General features: G+C 29.8%; 3 protein-coding genes across 4 annotated transcripts in view; 2 read left to right on the top strand and 1 right to left on the bottom strand.

Annotated features, from left to right (window-relative positions):
- The window catches only part of LOC132920542 (discoidin domain-containing receptor 2-like), a 158,220-nt gene extending 142,809 nt beyond the window's left edge, over positions 1 to 15,411 (top strand). For both annotated transcript variants that reach the window (XM_060983016.1, XM_060983015.1), the window contains 8 exons: positions 4,540 to 4,641; positions 5,620 to 6,060; positions 7,746 to 8,020; positions 9,821 to 10,194; positions 11,120 to 11,212; positions 11,353 to 11,494; positions 12,426 to 12,575; positions 14,350 to 15,411. In XM_060983016.1, the coding sequence (XP_060838999.1) occupies positions 4,540 to 4,641; positions 5,620 to 6,060; positions 7,746 to 8,020; positions 9,821 to 10,194; positions 11,120 to 11,212; positions 11,353 to 11,494; positions 12,426 to 12,575; positions 14,350 to 14,529 (1,757 nt within the window). In that variant the 3' untranslated portion in view covers positions 14,530 to 15,411. The remainder of the gene's footprint in view (positions 1 to 4,539; positions 4,642 to 5,619; positions 6,061 to 7,745; positions 8,021 to 9,820; positions 10,195 to 11,119; positions 11,213 to 11,352; positions 11,495 to 12,425; positions 12,576 to 14,349) is intronic.
- A 4,206-nt stretch (positions 15,412 to 19,617) lies between these two features.
- On the top strand, positions 19,618 to 24,380 carry LOC132921648 (conserved oligomeric Golgi complex subunit 6). Its single transcript, XM_060984786.1, has 12 exons — positions 19,618 to 19,820; positions 19,949 to 20,112; positions 20,626 to 20,736; positions 20,976 to 21,139; positions 21,199 to 21,418; positions 21,632 to 21,756; positions 21,870 to 22,084; positions 22,182 to 22,342; positions 22,960 to 23,190; positions 23,260 to 23,421; positions 23,504 to 23,668; positions 24,071 to 24,380. The coding sequence occupies exons 2-12, from the start codon at positions 20,041 to 20,043 to the stop codon at positions 24,320 to 24,322; spliced, it is 1,878 nt and encodes a 625-aa protein (XP_060840769.1). The 5' UTR covers positions 19,618 to 19,820; positions 19,949 to 20,040; the 3' UTR covers positions 24,323 to 24,380.
- On the bottom strand, positions 24,375 to 25,664 carry LOC132921649 (STING ER exit protein). Its single transcript, XM_060984787.1, has 4 exons — positions 25,289 to 25,664; positions 24,979 to 25,135; positions 24,690 to 24,918; positions 24,375 to 24,616 (listed from the first exon to the last, which is right to left on the bottom strand). Exons 1-4 carry the CDS (start codon positions 25,407 to 25,409, stop codon positions 24,461 to 24,463), a joined length of 663 nt encoding a protein of 220 aa, XP_060840770.1. The 5' UTR covers positions 25,410 to 25,664; the 3' UTR covers positions 24,375 to 24,460.
- Positions 25,665 to 26,587: the final 923 nt, after the last annotated feature.

Raw genomic sequence — 26,587 nt, 5'->3', positions numbered from 1 at the left:
AATTATTATTTTTTTACACACATAAAGGATGATCCAAAAATATTATCAAGCAGGACAATTATTTAAGTACATGAAAATTAAAATAATTTGAATTATATAGGCATAATAATTATTTCATTTTGTCGCATTAATTCAAATGCAGAAACAAATTTATACAGTTCTATGAATTCTATAGCACTATTTATACAGTCCATATTTTTTTCATCTAAACTACGCTTAAATCACTATTGTAATTTGTCTATATTTTTAAATGCCGGATATATTACAGAATATTTTTCAAATCAAATTTATGAATATATTTCGTATATTGAATGATTTTTTTTTATTATTACTTATTATTATTAGTTATTTATAATGACTTATTACTTTATTAACGCTGAGTAAAGTGGATTTACATCAATTTTGTAGGATGTACCGTTTTATGTGCTCCTTTTATCTGGAATTAATGGAATACTTTTCAAAATAACGAGTTTTCAATGTTAAAACAATCGACCTGTAATTATATAAACGGTCTTGCAACGCGTAAACGATGTATTATTTTAATGACAATTAGAACTTTAACCATGTAAAACACATGTAAATCAAACCCAGACATGTCTGCCTGTGACGTTAATATACGATTAAATAGAATCCAACACAATATTATTATCACATTCTTAATAGCGTTTGACAGACAACTGACATCTGCACGAGGATTGACGTCGTGCAATAATGTCATGAGAACCGCGACGTCGTCGTATACCATATAATATATGCGTGGTGCAAATCGAGACTAATTATTCTAACGGTTCCAATAAAAATTCGAATAGTTAAAATATTATTTATAATCTAGGTCAGGCATAACCTTGAGGTTAAGTCTTAGAATTTTAAGAAGTTGGAAATTTAAGAACTGATTAAAATAGAATGTAATTTTAATATATTTTTTTTAAATAAAAAACTACAAATCTATACTGATTATAAATCATTAAGCCAAATATACAAATAATTTTTTTATTCTGGATTCAAAATGTATGTACACTAAAGTAATATTTTTAAAATATATAACTTACCTAAAAGAGTCTTTAAAATAATAATATCCATAACACATAAATGATTAACTATTAAGAACGATGTATTTTATAGTTTTAGACTACAATATAAAAGAAAATAGGAATGTACCATATATACCTAATTATGTTTATATGTATCCAACAAAGCACCGAATAATCTTTTCGTATTTAACTATGTAGAACTAAGTATTCTGAATAATAATTCAGTTTATATTTTATATAAGTCATTAATAGACATATCGACAATAAGGAGCATAAACGCATAACAATGTCGGTATATTATGATAATATATTATACTCCAAACTATCTCGGATAAAATGTATATTTTTTTTAACTTATTCTTGAATACACGGGTTTGTTTGAAACATCGATTTATTTTTCACTTGAATAATTCGTTATTAAAAATATAGAACTCCGAACCAACAATAATTTTTACTGGGAAACCCCTTCGAACACACTACATTTATATTGTACGAATCATGTATTAGGTACCGGCGGCAAAGCTTATAATCATGAAATTTATTACGTCGTTTATCAACACATAAAAAGTTTCGCTCCGCGTGCCATATTCGAAACCACGCCAGCCGTAACTCCTGTAATAAGACTATATATGCATTTTCCTCTGGACTTTTTGTACACACTATATTGTATCAATACAAACTGCACGAATAATAAAGATGCGTATGCAACGCGTATCTCAATATTAACAGAGTAAGATCGAGAGCCGTATTAATTTGAAACGTTTTTATATTTATTTATGTATTATCGGGTAAACACACTTAAAGTAACAAAGAACGTTATTATAAATTTTATGTAATCATCGTTTTATTATTAAAAATAAAACCTTTGTGCAACGTTCTGTGTGTGCAATATTTGTACATAAATATTTTCCCTGAAATTTAATATCCATTCGTTCGAACGTACAATAACATCATACAGAAATTAATTGTACACGTATAATCAAATACGCTATTTTATGCAGTTCGTGAATACATCGAGTAGTGAGGTATATGTTTTTCATTTTCATAAGCTATAACAACAGTTAAACGTGTACATCGATCATAAAGTCAAAACGATCAATGAGCTATAAACCAAATATATTTGGTATTAAATATAAAATCTACTTGGGACACGCGTTAAAAAAAATCTTAAGACTTTTAATAATTATTTCAATTTTTAATTCGAATGATGTTGTTATTATCAATTACAATAATCGCACATAATGTTTGATAAAAATAAAACCATTTTTCTCTAGACTTTTCTGGAACACGAACGATCAACGTGACAACGTCGCCACTAAATATGACTATAACGGTATACTATATTATATTTTGCACGAGCAGTATATCCATAATATAACCCAGCAGCAGCAGCTGCAGCGGTAATGGTTAACAGTCACAATATTCCGAGACCTTGACAGCTGAGAGACTTCACGCGCGCGCGACACGCGGAGGCGCGGTGGGCAAGTTTAAGTCTTTCGTCTCCGACGGAGCAGGCACGCCGCTCACATTTAGGTTTAAGCGGTTTCATAAAATACATATATTATACACAATAATATACATGTATGTTATATTATATGCACGCCGCCACCGCAGTTTCAAAAAAGTTTGCGATTTTTTTTCCTTTTATTATTATTTTGTCTTTCTCTCCGCGCACATCCGTCCCACCCGGCACCGAGTCGCGCACGCACACACAATACGTACGAAAGCTGAATCATTTATTCGACCGCTGAGCACCGTACACACACATAATATCCACATACACATACCACGCATATATGTATGTGTGTGTATAAGTTATGACCGAGTACCGGGTATACCTCTCTCGTTCTTTATAAGCGGGTTATTTATGGAGCGGGGATTATGCGAAAGTATATATAGGAACTCGTCTTATGAAGCTATTTATTTCCGGCACAACGGACTCGGTTTTATTTAAATTCAGGCTACCACCACCCCCCACCTTCCGATCTACCTCCGCTCACCCCTAAAGACCGCAAAAACCCGCGAGCAACGACTGGTCGCGAACAGTAAATGTATATGACGCGCGCACGCGCGCGCGCGCGTGTGTGTGTGTGTGTGTGTGTGTGTGTGTGTGTGTGTGTGTGTGTGTGTGTGTGTGTGTGTGTGTGTGTGTGTGTGTATGTTATAAGTTAGATGCGTAATTTTTATTTTTTACATCAATTACAGCGTCGTAATGTATAGATTTCTCCTGAAGTACATTTGAAACGATAAACAAAGAATACATGACGTGCTAGCTCAGATAGGTCAAAATAATTACTATAGGTAAACTATGAAAAATATACTAAGCTGCTCACAGTGCGAGGTGTGTTTGACTTAGTTTAATGGTGAGGAGGGACGAGATTAAAACTATTATATGTACACTATAAGTATATACTGTATTAGGTACTATAACACCCTTTTAGTATACCCTATTGCGTTTATATTGATACAAATTTTTTAATTTTGAAACAGGTTACTAATAGTAAAAAGGATCTAGTAATTTGTTCTTTGAGAGATCAGTATTTTTCAAAATAATTAGGAAAAAATATAAAATACCTACTGAGCTAATTACTAAGCTAATTACTAATTAATCGGATCATGAGGTGGATGCATTTGTTACAATCACCTCCTCCCCATCCCTCTCAAATGCTCCACTGACTGCTCGTCACGTAATTTAATCATTTTGAAATTTTGGAATTCAATATTCATTTTCATTATTATAATTATTACTACTTGGCGAGCGTATACTGTTTTTAACTCAAACGGGCCGTCATGAAACGTCTACCAAAAAATTAAAAATAATTTAATTACCTAACCACGATGTACAAAAACCGAAAATTCGATCGACATCATTATTCGTCGACTTTTTTTGCATACAATTTACTGTTTATTAAAAGTTAATTACTTTTTGTCGGATTTTACCCTCTAGAACAAGCTCAGTTTAATACAATCGCTGACAATTTAATACACCACGCCGACAATATAAAGAGTTGTTGTTATTTGTTAGTAAGCCATGTCAGTATAATAATATAATTGTAGTGTAATACACAATGCAAACTAAATCACACGCGCTATCGCGTACTAATTTCTCGACAACTGCATAGTATGCGGTTTTTGTTCATCGCATCACGCGCGCACAATTCACAAAATATTCAACAACGAATGCCAATATGTTTTTCCTATCCAAATTATTTGTCAAACAATCCACTACCGTCAAATATATATATACACATAAAGGCAGGTCATGTGTGTAATTTATTGCCTTATGTATATTGTATGTATTATGTAATATGAGAAAGAGAAAGAAAGATAAAAGAAGAATCGGAGGATTGTACACAATGATTTATGGTGTCCGTCGCGTTTAAGCGCGTGTATAAATCGCCACAAATCGCGTTCGCGTTTTGGATTGAATATTGTACGAATGTTTTGTAAATTTATTTCTCAGCTCTCGGTTTTTATTTATTTATTTTTTTGTTTTTTTTTTTTTCAGAGCCATTGGCTCAGAACGTGACGGTGGACGCGGACGCGCCGTTCGAGGATGAACAGCTAGTTGGAGGGGCGGTGGATCCTCCTTGGGACTCGCCCGACACCAGTAAGTGTTTTTAATATATTCATGTGGCTGTTGTTGTTTTTTTATTATTTTTTATTCGATTTACCCTAGGCGGGGTGAGGGGAAGGGTAGAAGTGGATTGGGTGGCATCATTTATTAACGAGGCACAATCCCTAGAGGGGCGACTCGCTCCATATTCGGACTGGAAACGCAGTTATGAGGTACATATATATATTATATATGAGAATACCTGCTGCAGAACGACTGTCGTTATATTATATCGCTTCTTATTTATTCATTTATCTTGTAGTGTCCTTAAAAGCACGCCACCCGTCTTACGCCTTTTTTGGTCTTGGCAGGAGATTCCTATACTACTCTATCACTCATACCTATTCAAGAGGTCTGTTGTGATCTAGATAAATATGTTGATTTCAAAAAAGGTACTGTAACAACACCCGAAACAGATGAACATTTAGGCGTGATCTTGCTGTCAAATATCGTATAGATTAATCCTATCAACGGGATGCATAAACCATTAACTCTCAGTCCAGTAAAATAGTCTTACTACACTCCGCTTTGAAACCTTAGCGGCTTAGCATACACATTGTATAAATGGAATAACTTTAAAAAAAATGTATATTCATTTGCACTTCTGACACATTTCTATCCAATTCCGATTGACCATTTGAAAAAAAAATGTGCAATTGGATTAGATTTTTTTCAAATCCAAATGCATTTTGAACCTAACCTTTTTAACCAAAGTGCAATCGGGCTAAAATAAGTTCAATTCTATACCTTTCTTCGGACGAGAGACAAGAGAGATGCTATTGATGGGTGGTTCCATTTTAGATGGAAAATCCCGCAGGGACAGACTATTCGTATGCTATCCCCGTGGGAGATACATCCATAAGGGATGAACATTATTTTCCTTACTTCGGGAAAATGCAATAAATATCTATAAATGTGTAAGTTTAACGCACAAAGTATTGTACACTAAGTAAAACACGTCTATGTTAACAGCTGCACACAAAGAAAAGGACGACAGAACCGGTGGAGGGTTAGTAGAAGTGCTCATCGGCGTGCTCACGGCCGCCACGCTCATCTTGCTTGGAATTTGCGCCATTGTGTTAGCTCTGAGTCGCCGCAAGAAGCATCAGACAATCAGCACTTCGATATTTAAAAAGCCATTTGGAGTAGCCATCAATATGAAGGACATATTCATGAACCTATCACCTCACAACAACAACACTACCGCCGTTAGCAACAACAAAAACAACAACCACAGTCATGGTTTGGTCATCGGAAGCGGTAATCGGCACATCACTGAAAACCCATTGGCGGTCGGCGAACAGATGCGTAGCGACAGTTTTGCGTCAGACGCTTACGACAAATCACAACACGTTGTCTACGAAACGCCACTACTAGCTCGCAAAGACTACGAGACGATTCGGAGTACCAAAGGTATGTAGTATAAACAGGATTTATTAACAGTTAAGATAATTTTTAACAGTTCTATGATTGTATTAAAATTCAATGTCAATACTATGACACTATGTGGTACTATTAATGAAAACAATAAATTTGCTTAAATTGTGAGTTATAATTATAAATAATTTTAAATTTTACATAGAACCGTGCAAATTAGAAAAAAACCAATGATGTCTTCAAATTGATAATAATATAAAAGACAAATAAAAAGAACCTTCAATAATTATTACTATAGTATCAAATTATCGTAATTTTTTTTTAACTAAAACTATATGAAAAAAAAAATGTGTTTGTTCGGCAGTAGCTGTAAAATAATTAATCACATATATGATCTTAAAACATCACACATCATTATTATTTTGTATAAATACAAAGTATCAAAACAATATTTCAAAGATACATAAATGTAAATACGCGTAACTGCTAGTTGCTACTGTGCATACAACTTTCGAATTAAACAATGCCACTCGTATTTTGAAAACAATATAATAATTAATACTACCCGGGTAAGTCTCTCTTGTTCGTTTATTTTGCGTAGGTAAATCGACAGTGAAATAAAGTGTAAAACCGTATGAACTATTGTATCGTATTCTTGAATACGATTATTATCAGTACGCGGAATAAACGGATTTGAATCAAAGTACAACGAAACCTGCTTGGGTGTCTACGAGACCACTCGGGATTATTTTGAATGGTACACAAGGGGAGAAAGTAAATTTATTTTTATAGATCCGTTGGAAAAAGGCATACAACTGCTCTAAACAGAAAAGATTAACAATAATGAAATTAAAAATTAAAAACCTATCCTAATTTAATTAATTTAAAGAACTTTGTAAAACCTCTCACCAATTTTGTGCAAGAATAAGAATATAATGTTTAAGGGGTCTACGTGTGACTTGTTTTTTACTCAAGAACATGCCTTACAGGAAAAAGTCTCACGCCTCGTAAAGTAATCCATTTTTGATATATTTTTTTTTTTTTTTTTTGGAAAGAATACATCTTTTTACTTCCGATGACCGATAGTGTTAGATTTCGATTTTAAAATTTCTAATTTGAAGCCATATAATACGAATTTGAATATGATTATTTTTCACAAGATTTTGTTTTATTATTAGTTATTACTATTGTTATTAGTTATACGGAACATAATTCAGAATAATTAATTCCAATAAATTCCGTAGAAAATCATCCTCTTTATAACAAGATAAAAATTAATGAAATCATACTACTCAGTACATACATTTTTCCCGTAAATAGCATAATATGAGAAAATCACACTTAATTTTTGGACGATAGTGCTATTGACATGTGTACTGTGTAGTGCTAGTGCAGAGCATGTTTAGATAGCCCGATACCCGTAAATAACCATACTTACACTAATTATCATTAATTACTTAAGCAAAGGCCACGAGTGGCCTCTACGAGTTATAGCACATTTTCTGAATATTGGCCTATATCTACTAAACAGATATGATTATATGAACTATACAAGACCCCGAAGAGAAATATTTAGTGTAAATTAATTTTTTTATGACTGATGTTGAAAAGTGGACAAAATTTGATAAACATTTTTAGGCATACTCGTTTATTACCAGTGATGCTCGTGGAAAAACTCCGGAGATATAAGTACGTTATAAAGACGTGCGTTTCGGTTTCAGATGCGAGGAGCACGATTTCTGCAAAAGAATTTTGTCGCAGCGACTCGGAACGTGGATCGCTGAGCAGTCTAGAGATCGACGTTCGGGCTACCGAATATTCGACAAGAGACAGTGTCACTTCGTTGCACTACCGAAGCTTGCAGAGTCAACCACCACCTCCGCCCGTGCCGATTCAGGTCGATGCCCCGGTCCGGCCAAAACACCTCCAATGCAGCAACACCGACATACCGACTACCCGGAAAAGATTCCACACGGCGCCCCGCGAAAAGCACAGAGTAAGTAAAACTTTGCACATGCGAGCCAGAAACGGTGTACCCGAATTCGCGCATTTTGCTGTCGATAGTAGTGGTCGACTGAAGGATAGGTTAGGTGATTTTTTCTCGTTAACGAATACCAAGTTCGTATTTTATTATTGATTTTTTTATATATATTATATTCGTTCGAAGTTTGGACGCCGTTTCGGAGATAATATGTTACACTACGGCACGAGTATACGACATCGGATTTCAAATAAAAAAAGTTCAATATTTTAATATATTACTATTTGATTGATCGCCTATGTTATAATATTAATATAATACCATTATACCAAGCATATACATACATTTCAATCGACAATATCAATATATATATATATATATATATATATATATACGTGTATATACAGTGCTAGTCTATAGTCTATAGCTTGATTAATTTCCCTCTGTTATGAAATGTATACAGTGATATTTTTCGTAGAAAAGACGGCTTAATTCAATAATAATGAAACATATAATGTTTGTTAAAATAGATGCCTGCCTATTACACGTATTATCGAAAGAGCGAATCTAAATCAAATAACTATAGGCCATAAAAGACGAAATTTATGGGATAAAATTGTAATCTGTATTATTTTTTGAACAGAAAATTCCTCAAACAATCTAATAACATTTAACTTCCACAAATTATTACCATTCTGTGTGGAATACTGTTCACCGAAAGGAATTTTCCATTTTTAAATGATTTATACTACAAAACTAATTGTATGGAGAAACCACTTTATTTTTATAGAAAAAATAAATAACATACTCGTAAATAAAAAAATAATAAGACATATATTATATAATTATACCATATAGATATTTTAAAAGTTAAATATTTAAAATAAATGTTTATTTAATAATTATTTAATATACTATAGACATTATAACATTGGACAGCTAATAATTCATACTCCACCACTAAATTATAGATAATTTGATGAAGGTACAATACTCATTAGCCACTATCTCGACCATATATACTGAAGTATAGTATCGATTTATCCTCTATTGTTTGATTTGTATTATCAACTGACAAATACAATAATTTGCTTTCGATATAGCTTGTATTAATTTTTGTCACGTAGATAAAGTAATTATTATAATATATAAAATAAAATACATCAATATAATTTTTGTGCAGGTAATTATCATATCAAATTGTCATTGGAATTTGTAGATATATTCAATTCCAAATCATTTACATTATAAAGACTCGTATAATGAGTTATCGTTATTTAAATGAAACATAATATTGATGTTACATGTTTCAATTTGAATGTTGTATACCAACATTACAAACAATTGGAACCTATAATATGTCTTACATGTACAAATATAATTTAGTGCATATTATATGTGTAGTTATAAAACGGATTATGCTATGATAATGTATGGGTTAATCAACGTCGAAACTTATTAAATCTATATTATGTGTATGCAATTCACTTGGTATGCAAAGACGATACAATTAACCTCCTATCAAGAGGATCAAACAAAAATAAAAATATCATTTTTCATTTTTATTTTTTTCGTCAACATAACGTGTAAATAAAGTTTACCTCGCAAGTTTTGTATAGGTACAATTGGATGAGTTTCTTTCTTTGCTATCGGATAAGCCGTGTGCCATTGTCGTTATTATCGTCATTATTTTGGTTTATAACCGCTTAGTCCATTTAATATTATTTTTTCTTTCTTATTAAAAATGGGATTTAACTGTTAATGGTTTTACTTCAAATAACCGTCTATAACTCTATACCATATGGCCGTTTTCAGATGGCACCCCCGTCGGTGTCGTGGAACATTAGTCCCAGCATGGGCCAAGTATACAAGTGCCGGGAAGCGGACATTGTTCAGATACCGCGGTACTGTTTGAACGTGGTCAGCAAGCTTGGTGGTTCACACCTGGGCGAAGTGGCCGTGTGCGATACGACGATGGACGTCCGTATGACGGACAACGGACGCGTGGCGGCCAAGACTTGCAACTCCGACTCGACCAGGGAAGTCAAGTTCCTGTGCAGCCTGCTCGACCCGAACCTGGTACGCGTGTTCGGCGTGTGCACCAATGAGTCACCGCCGTGGTTGATCACCGAGTACCCAGCCGAGCTTGGTGACCTGGTCATTGTATTAAGGACACACTCCACACTCACGTAAGACGATTACCGATTTACCGATTTTATAGTTAATATAACACATTGATGTGATAATATCGAGTATAAACTCCAACCACCCTTTTATACTGTAAGCTATTTAACAAATAATTTTTTTGAAATCTGAAAATTTTGTCGTATTAAAAATTTAAATCAAATCTCTAACGAGAAGTTTTTGAATGTTTTACTTTAAACTTTTACTAAAATTTGTTTTCTATTAATGTACATAAAAAAAACATAAATATATCAATTATTTTCTTTAACATTTTATTATTAAAAAATTAATATTTTATAAAAGTATACCATTAATTTATAATCTGGTAGATAATTTTTTAATCATACCATCTAAAACTATGAAATACCTCATAATTATTTTTTTTTTTACTGAATAAAGTTAAAGTTGATTACATTTTTAAAATTAAATTGGTAAGTTAATAAGTTATGTATATAATATACATGACTATAAATCTGTGTATTTCCTAATATTTAAATTAGTATACACAGAATAACTCTACTAATTATGTTGCAAATTTGCAATATTGTCTGATATGTCTAATGAATTTAGTGGTAAATTCGTCAATTTCCCAACAATATTGTACGTATAAACGAACACGCTAGAAAAACATTCTGAATCGATTTCTATTTTCTATGAAACAAATATTGTGATAAAACATATGTTTCCCCCTTAAAATATATCATCAATATATTACGATTATGTAATAATGTGTAAAGAACATAAAAATATCTATGTTGTAAAAATGATGATGATTAGTAGTTAAGTATTCGAAGATAAAAAAAAATCATAACTTTTGAACTGTTTAAGACTACAATCAATGGTCAGTATAGCCTATAAACGATTGTATTCTTGGAGTAGTTTTAAATAAAAATGATCACGTTTTAAAGTGTGAATATTTTTACTGTATAGGTACACGACGCTAATGTTCATGGCCACTCAAATCGCATCCGCCATGAAGTATCTAGAATCCAAGAACGTGGTGCACAAAGACTTGGCGGCCAGGTAAACTGAAATCGTTTTTTCAGAGTTTCTAAAATATTGTTATCATACTTAACATTATATATACATGACATTGATTTATTATACAAATACATGCCTGCAATCCGCTTAATGTGTATTGGTGTTTTTTTCTCGGAAAATAGAAACTGTCTGGTTTCGAGAGGCTATTCGATTAAAGTGGCCGACGTGGCGGTGTGCAATCCGGCTTACAAAAAGGACTATAGCGAAATCGGAAACAGACCGCCGGCACCGATCCGATGGCTTCCGTGGGAAAGCATACTACTGGTAATATATATTATACATAAAATATTATAAAACAAAAATTCATTATTATTACGATTGTATAATAATGTGTAAAGAACCTAAAAGTACCTATGTTGTAAAAATGATGATCATCATTGATGTTATAATTCATTTTTCGTCTTTAATACTTATATACTTAAAACTGCAATATTGATAAATGTATAAAAATATAAAATCGATTCATGTAATTGTGTACCCTAAAGTATATATTATATTTTAGTTATATTTCCGTTACACCTTAAAACTTGTATTTATTTTTAAATAATGTTTTTATTCTTAAGACTCGTGGTTATCTATTAAATATATTAACTTTTATTTATATTTAAATAATTTTAAACTGTAGGTAATATTATTATATTTATATGTATATATATATATATGTGTGTGTGTGTGTGTGTTTGTGTGACAATCATTATACTATAATATATATTCAGTTACTAGGTACAATTTTTTAACAAAGATTTCGCATGAGCATTACTTTCAAAGTACAAACCTCGAATTACGGTATTTTCTTGCAGAAAGATCCGCAGAACACTGTGATCTTATTGATTTAAATAACAATGATATAGGTACATAAATAAAAAATGTAATTTCATCCTTACTGTACTTTTACGTATTTGCGCAATTCTTGTATAACGTATTATAATTACATTATACTATAACTTATACAGCGTATATTCAATACAATTTGTCTTACTTAAATTGTATTATATTATTCTGACATATATTATTCCCACTACAGTGAATTGTTATTATTTACTTGGAATAAGAAGAAAGAGGAACTCGAGTAGATGGTTGGATATTATCAAGCAACAGTGCAACCCATAATTATTAATATACGATTGTCTGGATACAACCAGATAAAATTTTACCGTAAGAAAAATTTCATACTTATGTTTCTTTATCCAAATAGGATCGATATACATGTCCGAGTACAGTATGGTCATTCGCCGTAACAATGTGGGAACTGTTGAACATGGCTAGAGATAAACCATTCCCGCACCTCACCAACGAACAGGTCATACACAACGCTGAACAGATGTATTACGGAGGAGAGCTACAAGTGAGTTTAAACTTGTGACTAAATAGGTACTTTGTGTATGCCTAAACTATTAACATACGACACTATATCATATTATATAAAAATATGCAAAATTAAAAACATATTAATTCGTGCCATCTAAACTCGGTTTACTGCAATAATTCAGTATTTATTATCACATCTTTCCGTATTATAATTGGCGTGGTTACTGATAATAATATTATGTTCATACCGAAAAAATTATAAATTATTTGCCAATAAATACATCACCGTTTCAGTACTCCATCAAAATGTTTAGAATTTAAATAATAAGCTCTCGCTCGATTATTCGTTTTATTTGTGTTTTTCCCTACATAACTCACATGTCAATCTAACCCATTATTTTCTATTTTATTATAAGATTCGATTTATTACGACATGCGTGTGAGAATGTTCGTGGCACATTGACTTATTAAACGTCCTTCATTTATTTCGTTTAATGTGTCTTTATTATATTAGTCTATGTTTTACTTGTTCGTTTTTTACCCGAAACTCCAAGGACCGGAACCCGCCGCGCCGTGTAGGCGATAAGCTATACTGCTATTATAATAAAAGTGATAAAAGTGCAAACGTCTAGGTTTTTAAAAAATATATATATTTATATATTGGGATTTTGGTTGTGTACAATGTTTAGTTTGCATTTATAGTTATTAGTCTTAAACATACAGTAGATACAAATATGCTATAAAAGATGCACACTAAATATATTTATAAGCTAAAAATAATGATCGTGAAATTCAAAAGTTGAGTAAACCAACTGAAATGAGTGTGTTTAAATTTTAAAACAATAATAAATCATTTAGTTTGAAAATGGTTCTAAACTGAGTATGGTTTGCTGAATTTAATTTAATATATTATAATATTAAATGATGACAAACGTAGCCTCACATTAAAATGTCAACTCTTAATAATACTCGAAACTATACATTTTATTAGGAAAGTCCAGAAATCGTAAATATTTCGTTATAAAACTAAATTTTTACATACAATTTAACTCGTCAAAAATGATAAATATATTGTTCTCGTGATTAAAATTTCATAACATATTCGGGTAAAAAAAATAAATAGGTACCATTTAATACTACTATAATAAATTATGGTTTGGATATATAATTACACATTCAACATTTCCCAATTATTCGTCTTGACAATTCAAATTTTTAAGTGGATAATAATGTTAATTTGTATTAATGTATTTTTTGAGTTGTATTTTTTTTTTTAATTGTTCTATGACATCAAGCATTTTAGTGTATATAGACATTATTAATGAATGAGATAACAATTCAAATTATCGAAATATTCGAGTTATTAAGAAAGTTAAATAAACCTGTCACACTATAGTATTGCATGTAAACATTAAATTAATTTATAAAAATCTGGTGTACAATACATTATTTTTTGCGTTTTAATAATGCTATAAAATTATAATAGCACGTCGTTTTTAATAAGTATTCCAACCTATGAATTATTATTAATAATAATATTATAAAAAATTATAATTATTATAATATTATCATTTAATACTGTCGTGTCGGATTTGTTTAGTATATTTTATTGAGTCTCCTACTAAACAAATTGAAATTTGATATTAATGAATAAAATATAATATAAACCATATAAATATGAAATCATTATATTTCCGAACAATTCCTACATATAATATAATTATTATTGCGCATGAAATATGTACCTACATAGTAAGATATAATATACATATTTTCCAATGATGAAATTATCGAATAATTCGCATTTCCAGGTACTACTACCCAAACCCAACCTGTGCCCCACCGAGATTTACGAGCTTATGTGCCAATGCTGGAAACGTGATCAAAACCTAAGGCCCACGTTCAAACAACTTTACCATTTCCTGAAACGCAATCACACAACGTACTCGTGCGAGATTGACAAGCAACTGCACAACGTTTCACCGATGTAATAAATATTGTATTGTTAAAGTATATTATAAATTTATAAACCATAATAATATTTATTATTATTAATATTATTAATTATTACTATTATTGTTTGTAATCATTTGTAATATTTGTATAGATATTAGTGTATTTCATATGTATTATGCATTGTATGTATTTGTATATGAAAAATGTACATTTTCTTGTTGAACCTATTTTCTTTACCCGCTCTGTTCAAAAAAAAAAACTTTTCGATTTGTAGCATTCAGCGACATAGATTATTGTGATGTATAGGTTAACCGTGTAAAGTGAGAACAGGGTTTTGCTTCGTCTACGACTTTGTGATACGACTTTTTTTGAAAAATCACATTTTTTTTTCTAACTTCACAACCGGCCGGGACCGCCAGACAAACGCTTCGTGACAATTTATTTCCATAAACTATTTCATATCGTGTATTTTTCTAATATTCATGTATACTTTTATAAAAAAATAAATATAATATAAACCAATATTATGTAATTAATATTAATATTATGTTGTATAATCGAAAACGTTGTTAGCTAGACAATCAATGTGGTAGGGTATGTAATATATATTATGTTGGAATGGGTTGTAATTTCGATGTCACCTATTTGTAATATATATTATATATATATATCAAAACCGTTTTATTATTATAGACCTATAATTACTTCGGTAGGGTCTTATTATTATTTAGCCATAATATTAATTATATAATAATAAACTGTATTATATAGTAATAATTAGTATTATAATAAATAATATTAAATTATATATATATATAGTATGTTAATACATAAGATCGGCTTATGATGTGCAATAATGAACATTATATACACTATTGTTTAGTTAATATTAAATTCTAATGTTTTTTTTTTTTTAATTCGTTAGTTAATTTCATTAAAATGACCTGTAAACATGTTTCTCTGTGAGTGTTTCTTTGGTTTTTTTTACATTTTATGATAACAATATACGTCTATTATATTTTTGTTTATATACACATCTCTAAAATGCCACGTTCGCGTCTTTGCAAATATATTTGACACAGTGTTTTCCCAGAAAAAGCATAGCTATAAAATAATAATTATACATACAATATCATTATGATACAAATTAGTTTCTTCATACTTGATATTTTAAACGCTTTCACTAAAAAAATTACATATTTACAATACTAAGTAACATTTAATAACAATCAATAATTATCTCAGTAGCATATAGAAGAATAATCAGGGCCAGCGAGAACTTTTGCGAGACCCGAGGCTGATCGACTCTATGCCCCTTTTACTTACACTTATTTTTCCATCTGGATATACATACCGCTTGTACTATATATCAATTGTTTTCAAATTCCAGGCATAGAAATTTAATTAATAAATAAATAATGTAAAACTAATTAACCTTTCGTAATAAATAAATACAAAAATAATTATAATATATCTTTACTAGTAGATAATATAGTTTAGGTTCTATACTGATCTAGTGATCTACATTCTAAAATTTGATTTGTGATCACTGATCACTCTATAATTTTTTAATTATTACTATTTTTCCAGCTCCATATCGAACATAATTTTTCCACCAAAACAAGAATCCATTCGTAAATCAATGATAAATCATACTTTTTGGTAGAATAGATACAATATGCCAATATTATATAAATTAAAAATAAATCTTGTTAAATAATGAGTAATGACGCATAAAATCATAGTATTAATTATAAAAATATAAATTTCAATAGATTTTAGGTACAACTGGTACAAGTAAATTTTGTTTTGAGCATTTTATTTATAAATTATATCTATATTTAAGTTAAGATCTATTTTTTCCACCTAAATTGAATTACAGACCACTGCAGTGATCATCGTATGAAATAGAAACCACCGACATAGACATTTTAGATTCAAGGTTCCATACAGTGAAATTCTAACATTTTTATTCGTAATAATGTCATTAGTAAAATAGAAGATAATGTCATTACACTTTGCATAATATTATTTTGGTTCGCTCAAAATACGTAATTGGTTTTACGTTTTACCTAAATTCGTGCTGCGGAATAGATTAAAATATGGTAGTTATTCCGCGTTATTATTATTTCCCATGAAATATAAATTATAAAAGTATAATATACAACTCAATTTTCAATTTTTTAACATCGGTATCCATGGATAGGCGTCTTCTGTAGTTCTGTGATAAACTCCTCACCGTATTTGTTTGTGCGATTTACCTATCATCTATATGTATATATATAATTTATAACAGTTTTCTCGTTTATAATAAATCATCGTGTTGGACGTGTACCTCTAATATTAACACCGAACACGTTAAAGGTACATATTATTAATTATAATATATCTACACATTGCACTCGCGCCCGTCCATGTGTATGTGTGTACCTGCGTGTGTGTATTTGTGTGTTTACGCGCGTGTCGAATTTTGAAAACGTTAAACAAACAGTGAGACGGGCGACCGCGTTGTAGGCCATAAAACCGGGGAATGGCTACAATAATATAATATTATTTATACTGTATAAATAACATATACAGGTAGGTACCATCGAGTCTAAAATCGATCCTACTTGCAGAAGTTTCCATGTAACAAATGGTGAAGTATATAATAGATATATACAACTCTAGCGGTATTGTACAACTCTCGCGCGTGATCAATCACAACAAATTATCAACAAAATTCAAATTTCAAAGTAACCCGAATACATATTATATAGGGAGGTTTAGATTCATATAATACATAATAGGGCTATATATACGGAGGTTTTCATCATCAGTGCAGAAAATATTTTACCCATTTAATTCGACTTAATACAGTCACTGCGGTAAATATATTTCCTATAGTATTATAAGCAGGGAGCCAGGGACGTACGCAGAAAAAAGTTTTAAAATAGATATACAAAACATTTTTATGAAAATTAGGTATACTTACAATACTATATTTTTAAATATAACCATTGATATAACAAAATTAACATTAAAATTGAATAAGTAAATAACCATTAAAAAAACCAAATATTTCGGGGGGTGTTTGAACACCCTAAACACCCGCCATGTGTAAGTACACTTATATATCAGATATAAACAATAATTTTAAAAACATTTCTGAATGAAAAGTTATTTTTTTTTCTAAAATTTTAAACTTAACATTTAACAAGCTTTCTTTTTTTAATTAATAATTTTTGTTTAATTTACCATCATTGTAATCACCCTGCATTTGAATCTAAAAAACACAATTATTACTTCTAAAATTACAATGTTTCTTGATAAACAATACTAATATAGATATCAGATATTAGACAATAAAAACATTAAAAACGTAGGTATACGACCTTATACCTACTATCTACCCATATGGCTATATGCGACTATGTGTAGTTGAATGATAAATCATAGCATACGAAAAACGATTCTGACTTCTAAGTGAAAACAGTGTGTATCTCAAAATCGTATAGGTAAGGACATTTTAATTTATTTAGTTACTACGTATTATTTGTACCTAATTTATCTTTCTATTAGTAGTGTAGTGATTGTGGTATTATAGTCAGAATTAATTATTGTCAAAAACATCGAATATGTTATTTTATTAAAATTATAAAATTATATTATACGTCATTGTTATTAACTTATTAGTCAAAACTACGTACCACAGAATTATGAGAATTGAAGTTCGTATTATAAATAGCTTAAAATGTGTCAAAATATTTTGAAAATTTCACTGTGTATCTATAGAAAATAATAATTTTAGTAATAGCAGAATGTTTTAAAAGTCTACGATAATTATATATTTTTTTATTAATGAAAAATAACAAAAATAATTGAGAGTAAATCATTATTATTCCTTTGAATACTTAATGTCGTTAGAATTTGAACTTCAAACACTTAAAAAAAATGTGACTGAGTATTTTCGACATTTTTTAATTGCTGTAAGAAAAACGTAGGAGGAACTTGTTTTAAATCTTAAAGCTCTTTGACTTACAAATAAAATGTTAAATATTATAAATATTATAAACAAAAATACGGTAATATAAAATAAAAAGAGCCAAGATATTCTGAAAATTATATCGTGTCTGGAAAATGCTATTATATTGTGGTGAATGCTTTCTACAGTTAGGTACCTACCTATTTATTTTGGTATACAGCAAAAATTGAAAATCAATTTTCAATAAGTATTTTCCGTAATTTTCGATTATGAATGGAATAATTTTTTTTTGTGTTTGTCACCATTGGCATAGCCAAGATTTCTATAAGGGGATGGAGCAATATTGTAATAAAAACCTTGTAAAAATAAAATTTTAATTGCTTATACTAGAGATAGGTACATTTTATACTTATTAGATTTCCCTGTCCACCAAGGTCTTTTAAAATTGTACAAATACCTCAATCTTCAACTTTGACTTTTGAGAGTGGTTTCTGATAGCAATAAATAGGATCTAAGTGAAGTAAATTGATTGCGTCACGGATCACGGACGTGGAGACTCGGGACGTAGGTATTTGCGAAAGCATTTCCGCAGCGTAGTCGGTTTAGTGTTTAAACTGAAATAAAGGATCTAGGTCTAGGTGGTACCTTATGTAGTTATGTCCTTACTCCTTACTCCTTACGGGCAATAGTAAAAATGTCCAGTGCATTTCAAACCAACTGTATAATATAAGGAAAAAAACGTCATATTATTTTCACTTAAAATCAAATAAATATAGCAGTCCGGCAGTCCGCAGTTCACAAAATAATAAATAATTATTGAATATGCATTATATTAATTATTAATTAATATATAATATCTTATATCTTATATTATGTATAATAAGTATTAAGCAGAAAGAAGAAATCATAATATTATTTTTAATACAGTAGTCTAGTACTTAGTAGCTAGTAGGTTGTCCTGTGTTGTAGGTACCTATTCTATGTTTGAAACAGAGATTTTAAATAAATAATTATATATATTTTAAATTATTTAAAATCTCTGGTTTGAAATATTGAACTATATGATAACATACATATATATATGTGTGTGTTATCATATACCTAATTCAATGATTTGAATTTAATAAAAAACAGTGACAACATATAAGAATAACTGATAAGTGTTGACTGTTGAGGAAATGAGGACTTGTCAGTAAAGTTGTCACTTGTCACAGATATGGAATAAAGACATTTATTGCTATATGCTAGTTATACTATTTATACTACTGTTATTAGTTAATAGTTTATAACCTTTTAAGTGTTTTCATATACCAACAACCTACCTTTATGTTGTATATTACTTTGATGATTTTTTTTTTTTAGGTAAGTACCTGATGCCCATTTCGCCAATCACTATAATATTTTACCAAACATTCAAAGGCTCACTTACTATTTAAATTCTATTTTTGAATACAATTAAATAATTTTTTAACATACCATGAACTTTTCAGATTGAAGTAGAAGGTATTTACCACTATTGTAAAAATAAACCAAAAAACTAATACATTTATCAATAATTGGAGCTTTAACATCAAACATTATCATGGCTGTAGATGAAGATGCAATATCAAAAAGGGTTACCAGTGTACTGGAGACACATTTAGAAAGTGATAAGGTAAATTATTCTGTTTATAATAATATAGTTTAACTGTATTTTGTTAAAATTTCATACCTACACCAAAATTAAAAAAAATTGAATAATATTTCTTGTATAGGCACTATATATGGCCATTGACATTATAATATGTATAATATATATTATATAGCATAGAAGTACAATGTTATAATATATGTATAACATAACTAAGGGCCATGAAACAAAATGTATAGAGGCCATACAATATTTTATTATTTGAAGCTGTCATAGTGTGTTGTTTAAGGAGGGTTTTGCTTCTGTCTTAGAATTTACCAGAAATATATATGTTTAATGATTATGTTTGAAGAGGCGTACTTTAAGTACTTTTCTAATGTTATTTGTTTAACAGTTTCTACTCTTAATTTTTCTAGAAATGTTTATGATACCTAAATATTGATATCTTTATTTTAGATATAACATATTTATACATGTATGTACACTAACTAACCTAAACATATTTATAACTCATAATATTATTGTAAAATATTGTAGGATGCACTAGAAGCGTTAAAAGAGATATCAGAGTTTTATACTGAAAATACCTTAGAATGTAGAAGAGGCTTAAGAACTAAAATAGAAAAAAGAAGCCTTGCATTGAATGAAGTAAGTTTGTTTGAATAAAAAAAATATTATGCAAAAAAACTAAATTTTTAATATTTGTACTTATATTCTGTAATAACCATATTAGAATACATAATTATACCTATCGCCTAATTTTTTTTCTAAGATAATAATATAATTTACTATTCTATAAATGTACATAACCAATTTATTCATTAGTTTAACACTCATATTACATTAAGTTATTATTATTTCTCAATATTCAATTTTTTTTTTTTTAGAATTTTTTAGCATCTTTTGAAAAAGTGAAAAATGCCATTAATGCTTTACATGATAATGTGAATTCTCTAAACACATCTGTCATGTCAATGTCATCACAATTAAAAGATACTAAAACCGACACTCAAAACTTAATTGAACTTACAAAACGATTGCAACTTGAAAGGTACATTTTATGGAATAGTCAAAAATTAAATATTATTTCATTGATATGTTTATATTTAGAAAAAGTGTATCCAACCAACAATTATTGGCAAATGCATATGTGAAAGCATTCCAGTTGAGTTCTTCAGAGGTGGCTTGTCTGCGGTCTAACAATGTCACTCCTGAATTTTTTACAGCGCTACGCAAAACCCAAAATATTAGCAACAATTGTAAAGTGCTTATGCAAGCAGGTCATCAAACATCAGCACTTAGTTTGATGGAACAGATTTCCACCTATCAAGTATTATTTATTTTATATTTTAGAAAACCTCCTGTAATTTTATCTTGAGTTATTTGTAGAGAATAACAAACAAGATACAATACAATATTAAATTCATTTAACATTTTAATTGAGACTTAGGAAGTTATGTAACTAGAAAGTTAAAAATGTAATTTTAATATTCAAAGAACCAACAATAAGTATATAATTTTTTAAGTATTTTATTACTTTTAGCAAATGGCAATGGAAGTATTATATAGATGGACCCAGTTGTATTGTAAAGACATTGAGTCCACAGTTACTGGTCCTCTACTTGTATTTGCCATGGAAGTGTTGCAAGATCGACCAGTATTATTTAAGTAAGTTTTAATTCTGACTACTTGTTTTCTGAACTCTTTATATGGTTTATTACAATTACATCAATTCCCACATAATATTTTACTAATAATAAACTAAAGTATTTGTTTTTCAGATATGTATTAGAAGAGTACTGTACAATTAGACAATCTGTAGTCGCACAAAGATTCATAGATGCTCTGGCAGCAAACAGTTCAAATGACACATCATTGAAAACATTTTCAAAAGACATACGACAATACATTAACAATATGTTATCATGGTTGATTGATCATGTTCCAATTGAAAGGAAGTATCTTGCTTATCTGTTAAAAAACTGTGATAAATTAAGTAAGTATACTGTTCTGCTTTCATCGCTGTTATATGATTTAATATCAAACATTTATTCAAATCGAAATATTTCTGTTTAATTTCATTATTGACATAGATGTCGATGAAGAAATAGCATTATGTATGAGTAGCATTACTGAAGGATTGTGCAGTCCTTTAGCATCACGTGTTGAAAGTATATTGCATATGAATGAAAACCCAATTGACCTCTATGGTGTTGCTAGTTCATTGAAATTCTATCTCCAGATAGTAATCAAAGTAAGTTTACAAATAAACCTAAAATAATAACTTATTAGTTACTATATATTTGTAAATATGAATGATGAATGTCAGTGATAGATTTAGTTTAATACTTTTGGTTAATAATATTTTATGATAAAAAAAATGTTTTTATAAAATCACATTTCCTAGTAAAAAAATATATATATATAATCATTTTTTAAACTAATCCTATAAAAACATAGGTAGTATGTACTAAGTATTATCTATATTGATCAATGATTTCCGACTAAAAATTTTAATTTCCTGCCAAGTGTAAACCATACAATTAGAAGACCGTGGTTAATAAATTAATTATTTAGTATTTATTATACTTTTTATAGAATTAAAAATAAAATAATATATTATATAATCAATGATATTAAAAAAAAAAATTAATAATATTTATTAACTATAAATATATTATAATTTTTTTTTATATTATCTATAATATATGTTATATTTTATTTAACTGAATTATTGATTTATTGATCATGTTTTTTATTCCTACAGTTTCTGCTTGGCAGGACAATAACAGACCTATACAATATTATTATTTTTTTTCTATTAAATTTAAATCATACAATTTGTTAATTAAACTAAAATGTCGGTTTTAGACAGTACCTTCTGGACAACTGTGTCAAACAATTGAAGAATTACATAAAACTATGGAATGTGTATTTTTAAACAAACTTCAAAATTTAGTACGGGATACTCTTTTGGAACGTATTGAAGCACCGCCATTAGATTTGTCTCCATCACCTGGTATCGGACATTTATTAAATATCCTCAGGCAAGTGTTGTCAGTGGCTGCAGTTACTGAAGACAAACAAGAAGACACGTCCATGGTATGATTAATAATCAATATTGTGAATTTTTTGTTCAAACTTTTTTTTGACTTTTTAATTTCTTTTTAGATAGTATCTTGTGTCTTAGAACCATTACTTCAAGCAATCAATTTAAGTGCTTCTCGACTAACTGCATTAGATATGGCCGTTTACCATCTCAATTGTTTGTATGACATATATGAAACTCTAAAGCAGTACCAGTATGTTGAGGACAAACTTGAAAAATTGCAGGTGTGTTAACCAAAAACGGATAGATTAGTTACATATCTTGATTGCAGCATATTAGATCTAATATTGTTAATCGTGCTTCAAGGCTCAAATGGCTGTGCAAATAGAAATTGTTTCTACTGAACAAGCAAACTATCTTGTCACACATTTAAATCTTGAGGAAATCCAAACAATTTTACAAGGTCATGGAGCAAATATTCCACTATCTCAGATCCAAGGAATGGAAGCTGAAAATCTGATAAATTTTTTGGTAATTGCTCATAATTATCTAGCAATCAATTTAATATTATGTAGTGTATAACCCTAAATTTATAATGAGGATTACATGTAATAATAGTTACATAAAGCTTAGTTCACAATGAAACAACAAAACAGTATTTTGTTTTTGTTTCTCCTGTTTTCAATGTGTGGACCTAGCTGATGGACTACATTACATTATTTTCTGTCCAACAAGTGATTATGCCAACAAAAATTTGTCCTTCTACATATTCACACTTGACACCTCGTCATTGATGACAGAATGCCACATGAAATTGTCATGTTCTTTCATTGGACAAAACAAAAATGTCAATCTTCTCTACAAAATGAATGTTCCCCAACTGAATTTACTGCTGCTTAATTTTAATATTAATTAATAATTATCGTTTTACAGGGTAAATTGGAAAGCATGCTAGTTATGCCTCATACTGTAGCAGTACCACAAATTGGTTGTCTAAAAAATCCTTTACATTTAAGCAAGGTTAGGCGGCAATCAAACGAAGTGATTTCTGCTGTTTATAAACAACTATATGAACATGTACACAATCCCACTAATGAATATGATAATCCATCAGCATTGATGTCTAGAACGCCAGATCTCGTGTATCAAATGTTAGTCAACGATGAAAATCCATCGTTAAATTAATTTGTTTATAAAATATAAATCCATTAAATTCCAAAATAAAATAACACTCCAATCGCAAGTCAAACATTTATTTATTTAAAAATAACAGAGGAATATTACATTATAAACATTAAATCATAAAAATATTATTACAAAATATTATTTCTCTAGCAATGTACCACGCGCATGTCTTTTTATATCTAATGTGATTTCTGGTTCTACAAATTCTGCTGTCTTGCGTTTGTTCATGCCTTTCCTCTCTAACTGCTTTTCAATTATACGCGCATTGTTGGCATATGAATCTGCTACTTCCCTCTATTAGTGAAATAATATATTAATAGTGTCAAACATCAGAATATAATATTAAATATGATGAACAATCACTTACCGCTTCAATTTCATCTTCTTCTTCATCAATAGTAGATACTGTTACTGAACTGAACTTGCCCATGTTTTTAGTGTGTTTGGTGACCATGATTTTCTTCGGTTTTTCTACAGCCACTTGATTATAGATGTCCATTTTAGGACCCTCACCTGTACATTTGACCAAAGCCCCATTTACAATAAAATAAACATTATTATTTGGCTGGTGCTTATAATACAAAAATAAACCGCATCTGTAAAATAATTCTTCTTAGTAAGTATTGAATTACAAGAGATGATTAAGGTTCACAAACTTTTTGCACTTCAATCTATGTTGTTTTTCGATGCCTTCTTGTCGTTTCAAGTACACGGTTTCATCTTGATCATAGGTCATTTTATTGGCATGTTTAGAGCCATCAACTACTCGGGCCCCATCGCGTTTGCGTAGTGGTAGTTTTTCCAAAGCACAATCTAAAATCAATAAACATTAGTATCATCATGCCACATTGTTGAAGAATATTATGTTAACATAAACAATGTTTCATTTTGAAACTTTTGGGTAAACCTAAAACTGTAAACTGTTAGAACTGGATTCAAAACTTTTATATTTTAACAATCACTCACCCAATATCAACGTCATTTGACCGCACAAACAGTAATACGAGTGCAATGGCTTCTCCTCGTTATACTCTTCTTGGTCTTTGGTGTCCGAACACACTATACTGCGAGAAACTACTTTTGGCATTTTGAAATATTAAACTAGTGCCACTTAGACGATAAACCAATAATTGGAGGCTCTTAGTATTACACTAAGACGAGTTAATTATTTTATTTAAACAATAACGACGTTAAAATTAAAAATTCATTTCAGCGCAAAGATGTGTAAATAATATGCAGTGTTTACATATTATCAGTTATCATGTTTCTTATCATAAGCCGTATCTATAAATATTATTATCTAAGAAAAAAACAAAAATAAGCACCTTATCGCCTATCGGTCACGGATACTATGGTTGCACAACAAGCACGGATATGACGGCTCTGAATGTTCCTATCAAGAATGAATAGAAAGTCGCTTAGATCATATTATACGATCTAAGGCGCCGTGATCCAATATAGGCCGTCGTGGGTGAACGGTCACATAGATCCCTCGACAGCTAGATCCCGGTGACTAACTGACGTGAGATTCAAATGACGCATGAGGATCTAATTGACGGGGGATTAAAATAATCATAAGGATTTTATAAATTCATTAATTTTGTAATTAGTATTATTAATTTTTAATTATCAATGTATTTAAATGCTTTTACGTTATTATATCGTAATAACACTAGTATAACAGTTGTTATTTGTAGCATAATCCATATAATTTTTGTTTAATAGACAATTAAAAAATATTTTCTATTATAACCTAATGTTTTAATAATATACGCATAAATTATTTCATAAATAAAGCTTTCATAATGTTAGGTTTCGTTTATACATCTAATAAAAAATTAAAATGTAGTAACTGAAGTTACTGAACATTTCACTTCTCAGTTAAAATAGCCATAACTCATGTCTGGTCGCCATCTTATGTTTTTTTTATACTAATCAGAATAGTATACCTATATAATTTAGTACAACTATATAACTATGGCTACTATTACCTATATTATTATTATTGCTTAAAAGTTTTAACTTAATTCATATTCTCACTCCCAGTCTCAGAGGTTAGTCGTAAGTCCAGTGGCGCCGATCTATATTTCATGTTATGGGAAATAAATGCTGGTGTTAGACCCACCTACTAAAAAAATGTCTAGTTAGTTACGTTCGAATGGTACTATATTTATTTCTAACTATGTACATACAAGATACTACATAACAAACTATTTTTGATTATCACCCACCCACCCATAAATATTTCTGGGGAATTTTCCCCAG

This window comes from Rhopalosiphum padi, chromosome 2, assembly GCF_020882245.1.
Source record: "Rhopalosiphum padi isolate XX-2018 chromosome 2, ASM2088224v1, whole genome shotgun sequence".
Classification (NCBI taxonomy): domain Eukaryota; kingdom Metazoa; phylum Arthropoda; class Insecta; order Hemiptera; family Aphididae; genus Rhopalosiphum; species Rhopalosiphum padi.
This window is presented reverse-complemented; position numbering and strand designations above follow the sequence as displayed.

Coding starts and splice junctions, on each gene's coding strand:
- LOC132921648 (XM_060984786.1), top strand. CDS start 20,041: ATGGCTGTAGATGAAGATGCAATATCAAAAAGGGTTACCAGTGTACTG. Junction 21,140..21,198: donor AAACGATTGCAACTTGAAAG/GTACATTTTATG, acceptor GTTTATATTTAG/AAAAAGTGTATCCAACCAAC. Junction 21,757..21,869: donor GATCGACCAGTATTATTTAA/GTAAGTTTTAAT, acceptor TTTGTTTTTCAG/ATATGTATTAGAAGAGTACT.
- LOC132921649 (XM_060984787.1), bottom strand. CDS start 25,409: ATGCCAAAAGTAGTTTCTCGCAGTATAGTGTGTTCGGACACCAAAGAC. Junction 25,136..25,288: donor TCAAATGACGTTGATATTGG/GTGAGTGATTGT, acceptor TATTGATTTTAG/ATTGTGCTTTGGAAAAACTA. Junction 24,919..24,978: donor CATAGATTGAAGTGCAAAAA/GTTTGTGAACCT, acceptor ATTATTTTACAG/ATGCGGTTTATTTTTGTATT.